At 42.0% G+C, this 20,023-nt stretch overlaps 1 protein-coding gene across 1 annotated transcript in view; it reads right to left on the bottom strand.

Moving 5' to 3' along the window:
* Window positions 1-20,023, bottom strand: part of cemip (cell migration inducing hyaluronidase 1) — a 220,155-nt gene that overhangs the window by 48,644 nt on the left and 151,488 nt on the right. Inside the window, 2 exon segments of the mRNA XM_052040346.1 lie at window positions 17,301-17,510; window positions 17,786-17,955. Of these exon segments, the coding sequence (XP_051896306.1) occupies window positions 17,301-17,510; window positions 17,786-17,955 (380 nt within the window).

The raw sequence follows: 20,023 nt of genomic DNA, 5'->3' as shown, positions 1-20,023 counted from the left end.
GCACTATAGATGCCCAAGTTCTTTCTCATTTGTTTATGTGGTTTCCAGCAATGGAAAATCCACCACCTAGGTGAAAATAAACTACAGGACCTAACTTGCAATTGCACAGTTTTCACATTTGTTCAGCCTGTAATTGACATTTAGTTAGTTTAATATTCAGCTTCATGGTACACATACCCTGGAGGGCATCTCAGAGAAAAGATTGTATAATGTGAGACTGGATAGAAGTGAAAGTTAAATTGTGTTTGACTAAGTTGACTGGGCTTTTTGAGGATGTGATTATTAGAATAGGTAAGGGAGAGCCAACAATTGTTGTTGGCAGAATCTCAGATGGCAACGAGAAGGCATACAGGAGTGAGATAGATCGGCTGGTTGTGTGGCGTCACAACAACCACCACCTTTCAATCAACGTCAGCAAGACCAAGGAATTGATTGTGAACTTCAGGAAAGGGAAGTTGGGAGAACACACACCAGTCCTCATTGAGGGGTCAGTGGTGGAAAGGGTAAGCAGCTTCAAATTCCTGGGAGTCAACATCTCAGAGGATCTATCCTGGGCCCAACACATCAATGTAATCACAAAGGCATGCCAGCGGCTCAACTTCATTAAGAGTTTGAGGAGATTTGGTATGTCTCCAAAGACTCTTGCAAATTTCTATGGATGTACAGTGGACAGAATTCTGACTGGTTGCATCACCGCCTGGTATAGAGGCTCCAACGTACAGGATCGAAAAAGGCTGCAGAGGGTCATAGACTCAGCCAGCTCCATCAAGGGCACAACCCTCCCCACCATCAAGGACATCTTCAAGAGGCAGCATCCATCATTAAGCACCCTCACCATCTGGGACATGCCCTCTTCTCATTACTACCATCAGAGAGGAGTTACAGGAGCCTAAAGACTCACACTCAACATTTCAGGAACAGCTTCTTCCCCTCTGCCATCAGACTTCTGAACGGTCCACGAACCCATGAACTCTATCTTGTAATTCCTCTTCTGCACTATCTACCTACCTATTTATTTACTTATTGGTAACTTATAGTAATTTTTTTATGTCTTGCACTGTACTGCGGCCGCAAAACAACAAATTTCATGACATATGTCAGTGATAATAAACCTGATTCTGACAATGTGCATATTTGGATTTTCAGTAGGCTTTTGATAAAGTTCTATGCAGAAGATTGGTTAACAAAGTTACAGCAGATGGAATTGAGGTTGTAAACTGACACGCGGCTATTGAACATAAAGCAGAGTGGGAATAAATTCGCAATTGGCAGGCTGTGACAAACGGGAAACAGCAGGCATCAGTGCTTGAGCTCCAGCTAATGGAACAATTTATTACATTTCCAAGTTCGGTAATGATACTAAACTAGATGCAACTGTGACTACAGAGGAGGATGTAAAGAGATTTCAAGTGGATATGATAAGCTGAGTGAATGAACAAAAACTTGGCAGATGTAGAAAAATATGAGGTTATTCACTTTGGTGGAAATAACAGAAAAGCAGAGTATTTGTTACATGGTGAGGGATTGGTAGTGTTTTTGTTCAAAGAGACCTAGATGTGCTTTTACACAACTCACTGAAGGCCAACATGCAGATGCCCCAAGCAATTAGCAGGGCAAACAATATGTTAGCCTTTATTAGGAGAGGGATGGATTACAGGAATAAGCAAGTCTTTTTGCAACTTGTATGGGCCTTGGTGAGACTGCTCGTGAAGTTATGTGTAATGTGCTGGTCCCTTAGGAAAGACTGCATGTGCCACAGAGGGAGTGCAGTGAAGATTCACTTGACTGCTTCCAGGGATGGCAGGTTTGCTGAATGAGGAAAGGTTGTGTATACGATAACTGTACTTTCTAGAATTTAGAAGAATGAGAGGAAATCTTATCAAAATTTATAAGACTCTTAAAGGACTTTACAGGCTAGATGCTGAATGTTTCCCCATCTGAGCAGTCCAGGACCAGGAGACATAGTTTGAGAATAAGGTGTAGGCCATTTAGGATAGAACTGTGGAAATATTCCTTCACTCAGAGGGTGATGAAGCTTAGGAATTCTTTACCTGGAGACTCAGTCATTGAATTAATTTAAAACAGAACTTAATACATTTCTGCATATTAAGGAAATCAAGGGGTATGGGCAGAATGCAGAAAAATGGCAGTAAGGTATAAGATCAGCTATCCTATGTGTTTCTTTAGCAGCACACAAAAAGGAACTCAGCGGGTCAGACAGCATCTATGGAAGGAAATGGACTGTCGATGTTTCGTGTCGAAACCCTTCTGCAGTCTCGTGTCTCTATGCGTTGCTTAAAACAGGTATTACATTCAGCCTTGTCACCCTTTCAAACTGTGACTCATTTTAGCTCCATTTATCTGGTGTAGCTTAGTAACCCTGATTACTCTAACATAAAAATCTTATCAACCTCAGTTTCCAAATTTTCAGTTTATTTCCAGTCACAAGAGGTTTTGGCAGGTGTTTTTCCACTGGCCTTTATAAAAACATTTCTCCTGATATCAACCATCGGTATCCTGTTAAAAATGACCAGTGCCTGTGTGTTAAATTGGTTCCCAGGAAAGGCAGCTCACCACCACTTTCTCGGCATTTAGGGATGGGCAATAAATGCTGGGCATGCCGGTGATATCTGCATCCAAATAGATGAATAAAAATTAGAATTAATTTGAGTTAACCTTCAATGTCCTGGGTCTGATTTTATGATTAGCCTCCTGTATTTTAGAATCTCCTATGGAGGAAATAGTTTCTATCTACCCTATCAAGTCCTTTACTCATTAAACACTTAGATCACTCTTTCATTTTTCACAGTGACTGTAATACAAGGTCTATGCAACCTGTCCTCATTACTGAACTCTTTCAGTCCAGGTTTTGGATAATAAAATCAAATGTACAGGAGTAGGATGAAAAAGTTTAGGTGGAACATCTGTGTGAATATATTGAAGGGCAGAGCTGACTTTATCATTGGTTATTGGTTTATTATTATTGTCACTTGTACGGAGGTACAGTGAAAAACTTGTCTTGCATACCGTTCACACAGATCAATTCATTACACAGTGCATTGAGGTAGTACAAGGTAAAACAATACAGAATGCAGAGTAAAGTGTCACAGCTACAGAGAAAGTGCAGTGCAGGTAGACAATAAGGTGCAAGGTTATAACGAGATAGATTGTGAGGTCAAGAGTCCATTTTATCAGGGTTTGTTTGCACTCTACAAGACTCAAGTCAGGAGTGTGATGGAATATTCTCCACTTTCCTGCATGTGGACACAAATGGAGAATATTCTACCTAAGAATAGTCAATACAACAACACTCAAGAAGCTAGACACCACCCAGGACATAGCAGCCCACTTGATAGGCACCCTATCCACAACCATTCACTCACTCCACCACTGACACACAGTAGCAGCAGTTTGTACCATCTACAGGATGCTCCGCAGCAACTCACTAAGACTCCTTAGCAGCACCTTCCAAACCCACCACCTCTACCAGCTAGAAGGACAAGGGCAGCAAAACCATGGGAATACCACCCCCGGAAGTTGCCCTCCAAGCCACACACCATCCAGTTTTGGAAATACATGGCTGTTCCTTTAGTGTTTCTGGGGCAAAATCCTGGAACTCTCTCCTGAACAGCACTGTGGACACACCCACACCTCAAGGACTGCAGCGGTTCAAGAAGGCTGTATTAATTTGTACATGAAGCCCATTTCTGCCCGCTTGGTACCTAGATTTATGTTATTTTAAAATAAAACTAATTCATCCATCAATGCCATTTGCAGCTTGCTGTTGCCTTCTGATATCAGCAAACATGGATAAATGGCTTTAAATCTAAATACATTATCAAAGGTTTCTGAAAAGAACAGGTGGAAGCAGAATCCATCGGGACCTTTCAAAGGTAAGACAAATATCTAACAAAAAGTTATGGGGATTATACCAATGTCTTTTTTTGGGAGAATCAATATCTCTATATGGCTGTGGGATCTACTTTCTCTTGGGAGGGGCAGGGAAGGTACCTAAATGTCTGAAAATATGACTCACCAGTCAAAGAGCTCAAGCAGAACCTCTATCTCTATAATTCTATTAGGAAAAAAGCAGAAGACCCTGGAATAGACCAAATAGCTACTCAAGCCTGATCCACCATTCAATAAAATCATGGCCATTCCTCCACCTCATCCATTTTTCTGCTGTCTCCTCATATCTAGATCCCCTTGGAACCCCAAAAATCCATTGATATCAGCCTTGAACATGCTCAATGGTGAGCCTTTGCTGTCCTCTTCCTGGCTTATGTGAAATTGTGAGTTAGTGAAGAATCAGAATGCAACACTTTGGACCAAATTTAGGATTTGTTCCGCCCAAGATGCTCAGCATAGGATGAAGAGGGGTTAAAAATGCCCCAAGTGATGCAATCATTGAGTGGTTAGTTGGCCCCAGGTCGAAATCTGCTGCACTAGGTCAAAAAAACCATTCTAAATGATCTAGCGCTATTTTAGTTTTCAATCCTGCTAAATTGGCAGATGCCGCAATCATCATTCAGGACCAGGGAACTCATATCATTGCCTTAGGGCAGTAAACAGTGTGATGGGAATGTGAAGTTAGGAGATGTGGCTGGAGAAACTTGCATATTGGAAGATCTGGTGTGCATGAAACACTGTAGATATTAACAGAGAGTGTTTGCAGTGGTGTAGGGGCCTAAGGTGGGAGGGACTCGGAGGAAAGAGAATTGCAGAAGGAAAAGAGCAATTGAGAAAGAGGAAGACCGAGTTTTACGGTCTGGCTAGCTCTGGGATTTGCTGAACTGTTATAATGAACTTTTCTGATTCTCAAGAAATTTTCAATCTGACCATTTCCCATAGGTACAAAGTTTAAACTAGTATTGTACATTGTGTGCAGTCCCAGAAATGGGACTTCCAGATGTATCCAAGGTTGCTAGGGAAGGCATGGGAGGAGATTGCTGGCATTCTGTCACAAATTTTCTAATTTCTGGCCATGGAAGAGGTACCAGATGTCTGAAGGACATCAAATGTGTAACCTTTATTCAAGAAGAGCAGCAGGAACAAGACAGTGAGTCTAATATAAGTGCTGGTAAAATTATAGAGAAAATTCGGAGGGATGGAATTAATCCACACTCGGAGTGATGTGGATTAATTGATGGTAGTCAATATGGCTTTATTAAGGGGAGATCCTGTCTGACTAATTTGATTGAATTTTTCACATATATGACATGATCTATTGATGAGGGTAGTGTGCTTCTTGTAGTTTACATGTATTTTAGTAAGGCCTTTGGCAAGGTCCTACATGGGAGACTGGCCCAAAAGGTCAAGCCTGTGGGTATTCTGGGCAATATGGCAAATTGAATCTGAAATTGGCTTGGTGATAGGAGGCAAAGAGTGGTGGGCAAGGGTTTTTTTTTGTGATTGGAAACCTGTGACAGTGGTGTACCACAGGGATCAGCGCTGGGGCCTTTGCTGTTTGTTATATACATTAATATTCTGGATGTGAATATTGGAGGCAAATTTGCAGATGATATGAAAATTGGTAGTGTTGTTGATAATGAGGAGGGTAGTCTTCAACTACAGATTGAAATTGATGAGTTAGTAAGATGGAAGGGCAGATGGAATTTAATCCTGATAAATGTGATGCATTTAGGAAGAACTATAAATTTTGCATTTACACAATGAATAGTAGGCTCTAGGAAGTACTGAAGAACAGAGGGACCTTGGTGTTCATGTCAAGTGATCCCTCAAAGCAGCAGTGCAGAAGGCACAATTGTGTAGCTGATAAAGCCGCCGCCTCATAGCTCCTGTGATGTAGGTTCAATCCTGACCTCTGGTGCTGTCTGTGTGCAGTTTGCACATTCCCCATGTGACTGTGTGGATTTCCTCTGGGTGCTCCAGTTTTCTCTCACGTGCCAAAGATGTGTGGGATTGTAAATTAATTCACTGCAGTGTAAATTGCCCTTGGTATGGAAGTGATTGTAATAGCAGAGTTAAATCTTTGTGAAGTTGACGGGAATGTGGAGAGAGTAAAATGAGAGTAGTGTAGGATTAGAGTAAATGGGTGCTTGGTGGTCGGTGCAGACTCAGTGGACCGAAGGGAATGTGTCTGTGCTCCATGTCTCTGTGGCCCTGTAAGACTTGGCTTCATTAAAGGTAAGGGATACTTGCCAAAATTAGCTGCAGTGCAGAATACAAGAGTACGGAGGTTATAGTGCAACTATATAAAATGTTAGCAACCAACAATCTGCTGGAGGAACTCAGCAGCTCAAGGAGCAGCTGCAGGAGGTAAAGAAACGTCAACAATTCCTTTTCTCCTACAGATGCTGCTCGACCTACTGAATTCCTCCAGCAGATTGTTTGTTCCTCCAGATTCCTGAAGTCTCTTCTGTCTCCTATATAAAATGTTAATAAAAAAAAAATGCAGATAATGGAAATCTAAAGTAAGAAAAGAAAATGCTGGAATCTGTGGGAAGAGAAACAGAGATAATGTTCAGATCGAAGATGCTTCAGCAGAATTGGGAAGTAGATAAAAGAAGGTTGTTAAGCTGGAGGAAGGGTGGAGCGAGGGGAATGTCTCTTGACAGGGTAAAACTAGAGTGACCATGGGTATAAGCTGTAGACAAGGTTATCTAATCAACTGAGTGAATAGGAGCAGTTAGAGAGCGAGAATATTGACAAAAGAATGTAGGAGTGTGAAATGCAGAGCAGGGGGACATGTCCAGGAGGTTTCCACATATTGACTGTGACTCCCATACTGTAAAGGGATTGGATGGGATAGAGTTTGTCAAATGTGTTCAGGGAAGTTTCCTCAATCAATACGTAGAGGTCCCAACTAGAGAGAGTGTGATACTAGATCTCCTCTTAGGGAACAAGACAGGGCAGGTGACAGAAGTGTGTGTAGGGGAACACTCTGGATCTCGTGATCATTTCAAGATAATTGAGAAGGATAGGACTGGTCCTTGGGTTGAGATTCTAAATTGGAGCAAGGCCAATTTTGATGGTTTCAGAAGGGATCTGGCAGGCCTGGAATGGAATCAGCTGTTTTCCAGCAAAGAGATGCTTGGTAAATGGAAGGCTTTCAAAAGTGAAATACTGAGAGTACATGTTCCTGTTAGAATAAAAGACAAGGCTAACATGTTTAGGGAACCTTGGTTATAGAGGGATATTGAGGCCCAGGTAAAGAGGAAGAAGGTGGCACATATCACTTAACAGCTGTTAGGATCTAATGAGGTGCTTGAGTATAAGAAATGCAAGAGAACACTTTAGAGAGAAATCAGGAGGGCAAAAAGAGGACACAATGTTGCTCTGGCAGACAGGGTGAAAGAGAATCCCAAGGGTATCTATAGCTATATTAAGAGCAAAAGGGTAGCAAGGCACAAAATTGGTCCTCTTGAAGATCAGCGCGGTCATCTATGCATGGAGCCGAAAGAGATGGGGGAGATCTTAAGTGAATTCTTTGAATCCATATTTACTCTGAAGACAGACAGAGACTATAGAACTGAAGCAAGAGAGTCATGAAGTCATGAACCGTATCCAGATTACGGAAGAGGAGGTGCTGGCTGTCTTGAGGCGAATGAAGGTGGATAAATCCCCACGGCCTGACAAGGTGTCCCCAAGGACCTTGTGGGGGGCTAGTGCAGAAATTGCAGGGGCCCTGGCAGAGATATTTAAAACATGCTTAGCCGTGGATGAGGTGCCGGAGGACTAGACGATATCTAATGTTCCGTTGTTCAGGAAAGTCTCTAAGAATAAGCTGGTAAATTATAGGCCGGTGAGACTGACGTCAATCATGGGTAAATCATTGGAAGCTATTCTAAGGGGCAGGATATATAAGTATTCGGATAGACAGGGCCTGATTAGGGATAGTCAAAATGGCTTTGTGCATGGTAGGTCACGTCTAACCAATCTTAGAGTTCTTCAAGAAGGTTACCAAGAAGGTCGATGAGGGAAAGGCGGTGGACGTTGTCTGCATGGACTTTAGCAAGGCCTTTGACAAAGTCCCACGTGGGAGGCTGGTCCAGAAGGTTAAGTTGCTTGGCATTCAGGATGAAGTAGCCAATTGGATTCAACATTGGCTCAGCGGGAGAAGTCAGAGAGTGGTAGTGACTGGAGGCCTGTGACTAATGATGATCGGTGTTGAGTCCATTGTTGTTTATCATCTATACTAATGATTTAGATGATAATGTGGTAAACTGGATCAGCAAATTTGCAGATGATACCAAGATTGGGGGCGTAGTGGACAGTGAGGAAGGCTATCAAAGTTTGCAGCGTGATCTTGACCAACTGGGATAGTGGGCTAAAAAAAAGTGGCAAATGGAATTTAATGCAGACAAGTGTGAGGTGTTGCATTTTGGGAGGACAAACCAGGGTAAGACTTACACAGTGAATGGTAGGGCTCTGAGGTGTGCGGTAGAACCAAGGGACTTGGGAATACAGATCCATAGTTCCTTGAAAGTGGCGTCACAGGTAGATAGGGTCATAAAGAGAGCATTTGGCACTTTGACCTTCATAAATCAGGGCACTGAGTACAGGAGTTGGGATGTTATGTTGAAGTTGTACAAGACGTTGGTGAGGCCGAATTTAGAATATTGTGTGCAGTTCTGGTCACCTACCTACGGGAAAGATATCAATAAGCTTGAAAGAGTGTGGAGAAAATTTACACTGATGTTGCTGGGACTTGAGTACCTGAGTTAAAGGGAAAGGTTGAATAGGTTAGGACTTTATTCCCTGGGAGCGCAGGAGAATGAGGGTATACAAAATTATGAGGGGTATAGATAGGGTGAATGCATTCAGGGTTTTTCCCCTCATGTTGGGTGCAACTAGAACTGGACGTCACAGGTTTAGGGTGAAGAGTGAAATATATAAAAGGGAATCTGATGGGGAACTTCTTCACTCAGAGGGTGGTGTGAGTGTGGAACGAGCCACCAGAGAAAATGGTAGATGCAGGTTCAATTGTAACATTTAAGAGAGGTTTGAATAGGTACACGATGGGAGGGGTTTGGAGGGATATGGTCTGAGTAAAGGTAGATGGGACTAGGGAGATCAGGTATGCATGGACTAGATGGGCTGAAAGGCCTGTTTCTGTGCTGTAGTGCTCTATGACTCTATGTCCTTCACTCCCAGAGAAGAAGTGAATGAAAGGGGGGGAAAACCCAAAAAGCTGAGCTAATATTACAGATGGATGACTGATACAGACTGAGGAATTAAGTTACCTGAGCTTATGGAATTCAATAATGAGTCCAGAATGCTGCAATGTGCCCAGACTGAAGATGAGGTGCTGTTCAAGTTTGTATTGGGTATCATTGTAACAGTACAAGAGCCCACAGACTGATAGGTCAGAGGGGGACTGGGATGAGGAATTAAAGTGACAGGTGACGGGAAGCTCAGGGTGGCCCTTGTGAACTGAGCGTGGGTGCTCCGCAAAGTGGTCACCTAACCTCTGGGAGTGGAGGGCAAGCTCAGCCTGACCGGCTGGGCATGTATTCTACTCTTCATCTTACACTCCTACATTCTTTTGTCGATGTTTTCACCCTCTAACTGCTCCCATTCACTCATTGACCAGATAACCGTGTACAGTTTATCCCCATGGTCACCCTGGTTTTACCCCCGTCAGAGACATTCCCCTTCCTCACTCTCCCAGCAGCTTTACAGGCTTTTCTTTTGTCTCCTTCCCACTTCTGATGAAGGGTCATTGACCTGAAACTTTAAAATCTCTTTCGTTTTCCACAGATGCAGCCTGACCTGCTAAATATTTACAGCATTTTCTGTTCATTACAAAATGTTAGTTAGTTAGGCCACAACTGGAGAACTGTGTGCAGTTCTTGTCACCACACTACTGGAGTGGTGTGATTACAATGGAGAGGATACAGAGGAAATTCACCAGAGTGGAGTACTTCAGCTGTGAGCAGAGACTGGACAGGCTGGGTTTGTTTTCCTTGGAGTGAAAGAGGGTGAAGGGGTGGTGGGGGGGGAGCCTGAATGAGATATACAAAATTATGAAGGGGAGGGTAGATCATGAGAAACCTTTCCCCTTAGTGGAGGTGACCACAACCAGAGGGCATAGGTTTTAGAGAGGGGTAAGAGATTTAGAGGGGACTTAAAGGACCTTTCTCACCCAAAATCCAGAATGCACAGCCAAATGGGGTGGTGGATCTGGCAACTCTTGCAACATTTGATAATTATTCAGAGGAGCTCCTGAAATGCTATGCCACTGAAGGCTACGGGACAAGTGCAGGTAACTGGGATCAGTATGATAGCTGGCACAGCCACTGTGGGCTGAAGGGCCTATTTCTGTGCTACATAACTCTATGGAAATGAAGTGACTGCAGGAACCTGTGGGAAAACAAATTCATCAAGTTCTGTCAACAGCTCCGCTTAAAAGGAAATGACAAATGACTAGAAGTGATTCAGGATTTGCCGCAGACCAGGTTACACCAGATTTATCATTTCAGGCTGATGATCTTTCATCAGAATCTATGTTTCAACCTAAAACACTAACTCTGTTTCTATCTCCATGGATGTTGCCTGACCAACTAAGTATTTCTAGCATTTCCTGTTTTTGTTTCAGATTTACAGCCTCTATAGTCAGAGAGACACAAGTCCCTTTGGCCCACCATTTCCATACTGAACATCATGTACCTATCTACAATAATCCCATTCATCAGCACTTGGTCCATAGCCTACAATGTTCAGGTGACTCAAATGCTCATCCAGATGCTTCTTAATTGTGAGATTACTAGCCAACACCACCTTCTCAGGAAGTGCACTCCAGGTTGACTGGGTGAAAAGATCCTTCCTCAGATCCTTTTAAACATCTGACTCCTCATGTTGAATTTATGGCTTCTGATCTTAGACACCTCTGCCATGGGGAAGAAAAATCTCTTTATATACAGTATATCCTATCTATGCCTCTCAGTTATCCAGTCATTATCACACTGCTATTTGTGGGACCTTGTTGTGCATAAATTGACTTGTGACCTACATTAACCTTTCCCTGACTCAATCTCAGGTTCCCACCTTTTAAGGCCACTATCATCCCAGTACCGAAGAAAAGCAAAGTAACATGCCTCAATGACTACCGACCAGTGGCTCTGACATCCACCATCATGAAGTGCTTTGAGACGCTGGTCATGGCACGCATCACTCCAGCCTCCCAGACAACCTCGACCCACTGCAGTTCATCTACCGCCATAACTGGTTACAGCGGACACCATCTCCCTGGCCGTACACTCAGCTCTGGAGCATCTGGACAGTAAAGACACCTACGTTAGATTATTGTTTATTGACTACAGCTCTGCCTTCAATACTACAATTCCAAGCAAACTCATTACCAAACTCCGAGACCCGAGACTCAACACCTCCCTCTGTAACTGGATCCTTGACTTTCTGACCAACAGACCGCAATCAGTGAGGATAGGCAGCAATACCTCCAGCACAATTACTCTCAACACTGGTGCCCCACAAGGCTGTGTCCTTAGCCCTCTACTCTACTCCCTATATACTCATGACTGCGTGGCCAGATGCAGCTCAAACTCCAGCTACAAGTTTGCAGATGATACCACCGTAGTAGGCCGTATATCAAATAACGATGAGTCGGAGTACAGGAAGGAGATAGAGAGCTTAGCGACATGGTGTCATGACAACAACCTTTCCCTCAATGTCAGCAAAACAAAAGAGCTGGTCATTGACTTCAGGAAAGAAGGTGGTTTACATGCACCTGTCTACATCAATGGTGCTGCGGTCGAGAGGATTGAGAGCTTCAAGTTCCTGGGAATGAACATCACCGATAGCCTGTCCTGGTCCAACCATGTAGACGCCACAGCCAAGAAAGCTCACTGATATCTCTACTTCTTCAGGAGGCTAAAGAAATTTGACATGTCCTCTTTGACATGCACCAACTTTTATCAATGCACCATAGAAAGCATCCTATCTGGATGCATCATGTCTTGGTATGGCAACTGCTCTGCCCAGGACCACAAGAAACTGCACAGAGTTGTGGACACAGCCCAGCGTGTGACAAAAACCAGCCTCCCCTCCATGGACTGTCTATACCTCTTGCTGCCTTGGTGAAGCAGCCAGCATAATCAAAGACCCCACCACCGGGGTCATTCTTCTCTCCTCTCCCATCAGGCAGAAGATACAGGAACCTGAGGGCACATACCACCAGGCTCAAGGACAGCTTCTTTCCCACTGTAATAAGACTATACATTCCCTTATACATTGAGATGGACTCTTGACCTCACAATCTACCTTATTGTGACCTTGCACCTTATTGTCTACCTGCAATGCACTTTCCTGTAGCTGTGACACTTTACTCTGTACTCTGTTATTGTTTTTTTTAAACCTGTACTACTTCAATACATTCTGTACTAACTCAATGTATCTGCACTGTGTAACGAATTGATCTGTACAAATGATATGCAAGACAAGTTTTTCACTGTACCTCAGTACAAGTGACAATAATAAACCAATACCAATTTCAACAACAACCATAGTTCAAAAGTATTTCATTGTGAGATTCTGTGGTCACAAATAAATCTTGCATAGTCCTTTTCATTTTTGTTCTCTGGGAATTTAGATGTCTTTTTTTTGAAATATGGCATTTAACTTGACCATTGGATCAAACTCACAAAGAATGCTGGACAAAGAGCTAGATTATCACAACCATCCTCTAGAAACTCCTTAACATCATCTTGTTCTGAAAAAATATTCTTAAAATTTTTTAACTAGGTACAGAGCATCAAAATGAGGAAGTATAATTTACCACAGTGAGGAGCACTTAATGATGCACAAGTATTACATCAGGTCCCCCACATTCATTTCTCATTTCTTCATTTTGTAGGTTTGCTGGTCTTTTTAGGATTAATATTTAACTAACATTTATAATTATCCATATGTTGTATTGGTTCAATGCCTTTACACCTATCTAATATAAATACATTTGAGGATATTAATTGATGAAAGCCAGTTTGAAGTTTGGGTAAGAGAATGCAGCAGGATTACATTTATCCTAAAAAAAACTGCATGTGCTGAAAGTCTGAAATAAAAACTTAAATTTATTATAATATTCTCAATAGGTCAGGCAGCATCCATAAGTAGAGAAAAAGAGTTAACATTTCAAATTGATACTCAAGCAAAAATCTGGCATGGGCATACTGAAATGAATTATTCTTCGTTTCATACTCTATTGGTTTCATGATATCCAAATCATGTACTTTAAAAAATAATGATACTACTTTGAAAGTGGTATAATTCTACTGATAATTAAAGTGATATTTGTCAATTTTAGCTTTTTCCTTCCAAAACCATAAACCATTAGAGAGAAGAACAAGTAAAATGAGACTGCAGACTGCAGTGTTAAACTCAGTGAGTGAACAGTTTCCGCTATATAACTGTATCAATAACAGGTTGAGAATGATAACATTGATTCAATGCACTATTTAGTACCAAGCTCCAATCTCCATCATATAAATAATGCATATCTAGAGAAACCATTACAGTTATAATATTTTGACTTAAAATAGTTAAGTAAATTCTTTAAAGATTTTTTTCAGAAAGGATTAAACAGGTTTAACTGCAAGGCTTATCCATCCAGGCTACTTTTCTAATACCATTCATTCCAAAGCAAGAACACTACATGATAAGGGAGACAGCAGCAAATGAAAAGCTAACGGCAAATATCAGAGGGAGAGGAGGGAGTATGCAGTGACTGGGAGTTGTACAGAACAAGTGCTGGAGGAGTAGTGAAGTAGAGCAGAGAACAGATAGGAGTGCCAAAGAAAAGGAGCCAGGAGGGGGACTGGGAGGACGGAATGGAGCTACAGTTATGCATGTTAATCTTCTGTTACAATTTACCTTGGCCAGATCTACTCTCATTGCACCGAAACTGGCCTTCCTCCAGTTAATTATTTTTACTTTGGATTGCTTTTTCTTTTGTACTGCCAAACTAGATCTTGTGATCACCAACTCTTAAATGTTTCCCTATCAAAACTTGACCCACCTCATTCCTTGGAACCAGAGCCAGCAATACCTCCCTTTCTTCCTAGAAACATACAACTTTAGAAAATTACCCTGGACTCATTTTGAAAACTCTTCATCCTCTCTTCACTATTACTATTTCAGTTCACAACGAGATGGTTGAAGTCCTCTTTTATATCTACCCAACAGTGTTTACACTTGTCTGTAATCTCCCTGCATATTTGCTCCTCTATAGATCTCCCAAAGGTGGAATGTACCCAGCAGTGCAATGTTGTCTCAACTGTTTCTTAACTCTAATCAAACAGATTCTGACCCTACTGCTACATCCTCTCTTTCCAGCACTCTTCAATCAATGCTGCCTTCCCTCCTCCTCTTCTTTCTTCCTGAATACTCTATATCAGGAATATTTAGTTCTCAGTCTTGCCCCTTTGGGAGCCAAGTTTCTGCTACTGTCACTTGTTTAAACTGCCTTCCCCATTTCTTTTTGCTTTTTCACCTTTAATTTAATCTTCTCACTCTTTCTTATTTTGACTTGATTTTCTGGTCTGTTTTGCTGCTATGCTTTGCCCCTTCCTGATACCTTCTGGTTATCATTAACCACTGTCATTGCCCTGCATCTCAGTCTTTTCCTTTTTCCTTGGCTTCCTAAATACTTCCTGACCTGAACCCTGAATGTTCTGTTTTCAGCATAGCTTTTTTCCCCTTGTGATTCTACCCTCAGGTTCCCACAAGTCACTGCCTGCTGTCCAGAATCGCCTGGTTATTCCTACTCAGTTTCCTGTGTGCAAACTTCATTCAGACAGCACTGGAGGTCAGGATGGAACCAGAGCTGCTGGAGCTATTCTCAGATCCCTTTCTAAATCGCCTTTGTCATCTAACCTGATGGTCCTAAATTTAAAGCAGCTCCAACAATATAGCACTCTCTAATATTGTACTGAAGGGCAGAGTAAAATTTGTGCTCAAGTCTCTTGAACAGTACTTGAACCCAAGTCCTAATAACTCTGAGGTGACCTTCCTGTCACCAAGCCATGGTAGATAACTTTTTCTTTAAGGATGGTACAGAAAAGTTATGACGGAATATATTTATACACAATTAGGAAATATAGTTGAGTAATTTTAAGTTTACTTTCCACTAACTAGATTCATCGTAAAGTAGTAATTCATCTGCTTGCTACAGGGCAAATTCACTAATCCCAGGATACCTGGGAGAGCCAAGCTTTAAGACGATGTGTTGTTGGAGTTAATACCGTATTGACATTTCTGTAACCTATCCATACATGGTAAGAATATAAAACATCACACAGGGATTGTTATACCAACCATGGGAATATCTGAGCAGCTAAGATTTCAGAGAGGTCAACTCTGAAGACTGTTGAAAGGTCCTTGCTTCAAATCTGGACAGGGAACAGGCAAATAAAACACTCACCCGAGTCAATAAACATTAAAGGTTAGTTTAAGTTAAATGTGAAAAACACATCAGAACTATTCAAATGGCAAGTTAATGTTTAAAGTGGATGGCTTGGCTCCTCCTTGAAACAAACCATAATGTTGTATCTTGCCATGTGTGGCTGAATGATGCTGGTTTACAAATTTACATATTCCAACATGACTGAAGGAAGCAGCGTAAAGTTAAGACTAGGAAGAAATATTTATGTCTCTGTAGAATCATGGCTTCATTCCCAGTGTTTGAGTGATCAGCACAGAGACTTTATGTTTGAACACCAAGGTTGGGAAAGCAAATTAGCTTGGTAACGATTAAATGGAGTACAGAAAACTGGACACAATCAATTCTCCCATTAAACAACAGGCCATGCGAAGGATGGAATCCTGTATTTGAGAATCTAGCTCCATCTGTAACTAAATCATGAAATCTAAAGATTAGAATATTATAAAACTGAAGGAGAGTTTTAAATATCCAGTTAGAATTTAGAAAGGCATCAAAAGGAAAAGTGTCAGAATTCAATTATTATAGAATCATAGAAAGTACAGCACAATACAGACCCTTCAGCCCACAATGTTGTGCCGACCTTTAAACCTCACCTAAAAAACTATCTAACCCCTTCCCCCCACATATCCCTCTATTTTAAATTCCTCCATGTGCTTATCTAGCAATCTCCTGAATCTGACCAATGTACCTGCCTCCACCACTGCCCCAGGCAGTGCATTCCATGCCCCAATCAATCTCTGGGTAAAGAACCTCCCTCTGATATCTCCCTTGAACTTCCCACCCATTACTCTAAAGCCATGCCCTCTTGTATTGAGCATTGGTGCCCTGGGAAAGAGGCGCTGGCTGTCTACTCTGTCTATTCCTCTTAATATTTTGTACACCTCTATCATGTCTCCTCTCATCCTCCTTCTCTCCAAATAATAAAGCCCCAGCTCCCTTAGTCTCTCCTCATAATCCATACTCTCTAAACCAGGCAGCATCCTGGTAAATCTCCTCTGCACCCTTTCCAACGCCTCCACATCCTTCCTATAATGAGGCAACCAGAACTGGACACAGTACTCTAAGTGTGACCTAACCAGAGTTTTGTAGAGCTGCATCATTACCTTGCGGCTCTTAAATGAGATTTCGTGCATAAATTAAAACTGCACACAAATAAAAATGCTTGCACTTCTATCGCAGCTTTTACAAACTCAGGATGTCCCACGGTGTTTTAGAGTGGACAAAGTTCTTTATAGCACCAGAGCAAAATATTCAGATGCTGAAAATCTAAAATAGAAACGGGAAATGCCAGAAGTATTCAGCAGACCAGTCAGTATCTGTGGAGAAAAATTACTGTTGATGGCCTAATGAAAATTCATCAACCTCCTGAGATGCCCGTTGGCCTGCAAAGTACTTTTTGCAGGGCAATTATTTATGTAGGAAATATGACAGCTAATTTGTGCTCATCAAGATCCTCACAAAAACCATACTGATGATGAGCAAATAATCAGTTTGAATAACATTGATTGAGGGATACCTATTGATCAAAATGCTGAGCTCTCCTACATATCTTCAATTAGTGCCACAGTACCTTTTATACCCACTTGCAAAAGTTGATGTAGTCTCAGACTAATATTTGAAAGATAGCACCTCTGACACTGTAGCATTCCTGAGTACCACACTGGAACATCAGTCTGAACTATGGCTGAAGTCTCTGGGTAAAATAATAACAATTTGAAAGGAAGTGCTGTAAAATGATGAAAGACTATACTGAAAACAATTTAATGTTGGTTAATTCAGAGGATTTGAAATGACTATTTTATATCAATTGTGGGGTCATTTTGTTCTGTAACATAAAGACTGATGTAACATTATTATTTGTAATTGATCACCAACAACTCACCAACAATCCATTGGATCCATGAATGGTCACACATCGCGAGAAAGAGTCGTGAATAGAGACGCTCTTCACATACGTTGGAGGGGTGTAGCCACCTTTCTCATCCACATCTCCAGTCATGTGAAAATGAATAGGATAGTGGCCCATAGATTGCTGGCCCATGTGCTTCAGCTCAACACCTTCAATGTGTACTGCTTTAAAACCCACACCCATCTGTAAAACACAATGAGAGAGACAACGAGTTTAAAGATGTTGCACTTAGTGAAGTAATTCCCGGATTCTGAAACACTCCATATGACACAAGCAGTGAGAGGCTTTCCATCTCTTTGTGGAGAGTCATGCCTGTTATCTTTAAATTAATTCTGCTAAATGTTATGACAATTAAATATTTTCTCCCTCATCAATTTCAGGCTCCAGATTTATTTAAGTCTTAGTACTTCCATCTATGCTAGAAATGTTTTGTTTTACATTATTGAATATTCACTTACCTTAATGTGCCCGCCAACTGTGTCAAAGTCAAAAAACTTGCAGGTATTATTGCCATAACACTGTGCTTCCATTTCTCCCATAATTACTATGTTTCTGGACAGTAGTCCCACCTCTGCTCGCATGTCAATGCCATCTACTTCCTCTCCCATGTGCAAATACTTTGCTTTTCCTAAAAGATTTAAAGTACACGGTCAGTACCAACCGAATCCATCTGACAACCCACTCAACCAGAATCACCATTGGTGGAGCACTAAAAGCTAGAGAGACGGGCCAGTGCAGCGTGCATCCAGCCCTGAGCTTTACTTCAGGTCTGGCTAGGAGACTAATGGTGATCCCATTCATTTGAATGGGGCTGCTGGCTCTGTGGACGAAAGATAATGCAATAAATGTTTTGAGTTATTTTACTTAATTTTTATGCTCAGTTATTTTTCATACTTTAAAAGGTTTTCATTATCTAAATCAATTTATTACTTTTTGATTATCTAAATCTATTTGAACAGTCCTTAAGTGCAGCAGTGTTCTGGGGATGGGCCACAGCAGTACATGCCCAAGACAAACGCACGTCTCAGAGGTTGTTCTGTCCCATGGAACAGCAGACAGGTGTGGAGTGTCCTCACAACTGGTCTTCTGCATCTGGTAAAAGGGAATGTGAACAGGGTGGCAGCGAGTCCAGGATGTGGCTCTGTCTGGCATGACTCAGCCCATCCAAAGTATTGTCCGGTTCCTACAGAGGGAGGGACCATGGTCATGAACTCTGCCACCCTGCCACCTTTACCAGCCTCAACATCTAAAGTCTCTGTGGCTTTTGCTTTTTGGCTAAACCAGCCACATCAAAGCAGAAGGGCTACTCAAGGTGCACAATAAAAGCTGTCCTGTCTATCTGAGTCACATCACCATTAAAATTGCAACAGTCTAAATGTAGATTTGGCCATGGCCAATGAAAATTTATCCAATTACTTATGCCAAAAACAGGCTGTTTACGTTTTCCTGTCAATTTAAATTTCTAAATCTGAGGATGGCTTGCTTCCACCCTGGCTTTGTGGGTTAGGAGAACTAATGATGCCAATGTGGGAACCACAGACTCTTCCACAGGGACAGGAGATGGTTGATGGGGTGATTGGGTCGATAGTTTGTGAGGTGATGCTTTCCTTCTGCTGTGCTTCTGTATGCTTCCAATGCATGGCTTTAGGGTTCTCAATGTTATTCTGAATGCTTCTTCTCCACTTAGTAGTAACGGGCCAGAGAGTCCCAGGGGTCAGTGAGGATGTTGCATCTCTTCAAGGAGGCTTTGAGCACATCCTTGAACCTTTCTCTATTTCCACCTGATAATCTCTTCCACCATTGAGCTTGGAAATAGAATGTCTGTTTCAGAAGTCTGGCATTGGTCATGCCAGTGGCACACGTCAGATCATTTTCATTAAGCAGTAATAGCTTGCTAAATTATTCAAATACATATTGCACGAGTGATGGTTTACAAATTTAATACCTGCTGTGTGTAACCCAGGTCTCAGAGACATATAAGAGGACAGGAATCACTGCCACCTGGCACACAATGAGTTTTGTACCAGGTCTGATGTCTTAATCTTCAAATACTGCTTTCCTCAATTGATCAAAGGCTGTGTTGGCACCTTGAAGGCGATGGTGAATTTCATCATCAATGGCCTCCTGCCCTGAGAGGTGGCTCCTGAGATATGGGTAGTGGTCCACATTTTCTAGTGTCTCATTGTGAACCTTTATTGCTGGAGAGGTAGTACAGGACCTTGGTCTCGAAGATGTTGAGCATAAGGCCCCCTCCTCTCATATGCTTTGATATACAAGTCGACAGTGTCTTGGGGCTCGGCCTCTGAGTGTGTGCAAATCCAAGCATTGTGTACCAAGTGGACAGACAAAAAGATTCAAGGATGTGCTCAAAGCTACCTTGGGAATTACAACATCTCCACTGACTCCTGGGGACCATTGGTTCTTGGCCTTTGAAGAAGAGGAGGAGTCTTCGGGATGGCATTGGGAACCTCAAGGCCATACATCAGGAGCACACTGAAGTCCTGCATAAGTGGCAGAAAGAATGCACCTCCTCAGAAATTACCCACTTGCCCCTGACATCAGGCACATTTACCTCTACTACATCAATGCACTTTGTACTAACTCAATGTAACTGCACTGTGTAATGAATTGACCTGTATGATCGGTTTGTAAGACAAGCTTTTCACTGTACCTCATTACAAGTGACAATAATAAAC

The sequence above is a fragment of the Pristis pectinata genome, chromosome 28, assembly GCF_009764475.1.
Source record: "Pristis pectinata isolate sPriPec2 chromosome 28, sPriPec2.1.pri, whole genome shotgun sequence".
NCBI classification, from domain to species: domain Eukaryota; kingdom Metazoa; phylum Chordata; class Chondrichthyes; order Rhinopristiformes; family Pristidae; genus Pristis; species Pristis pectinata.
The sequence above is the reverse complement of the archived record's forward strand: the minus strand, read 5'-3'. Positions and strand labels throughout refer to the sequence as shown.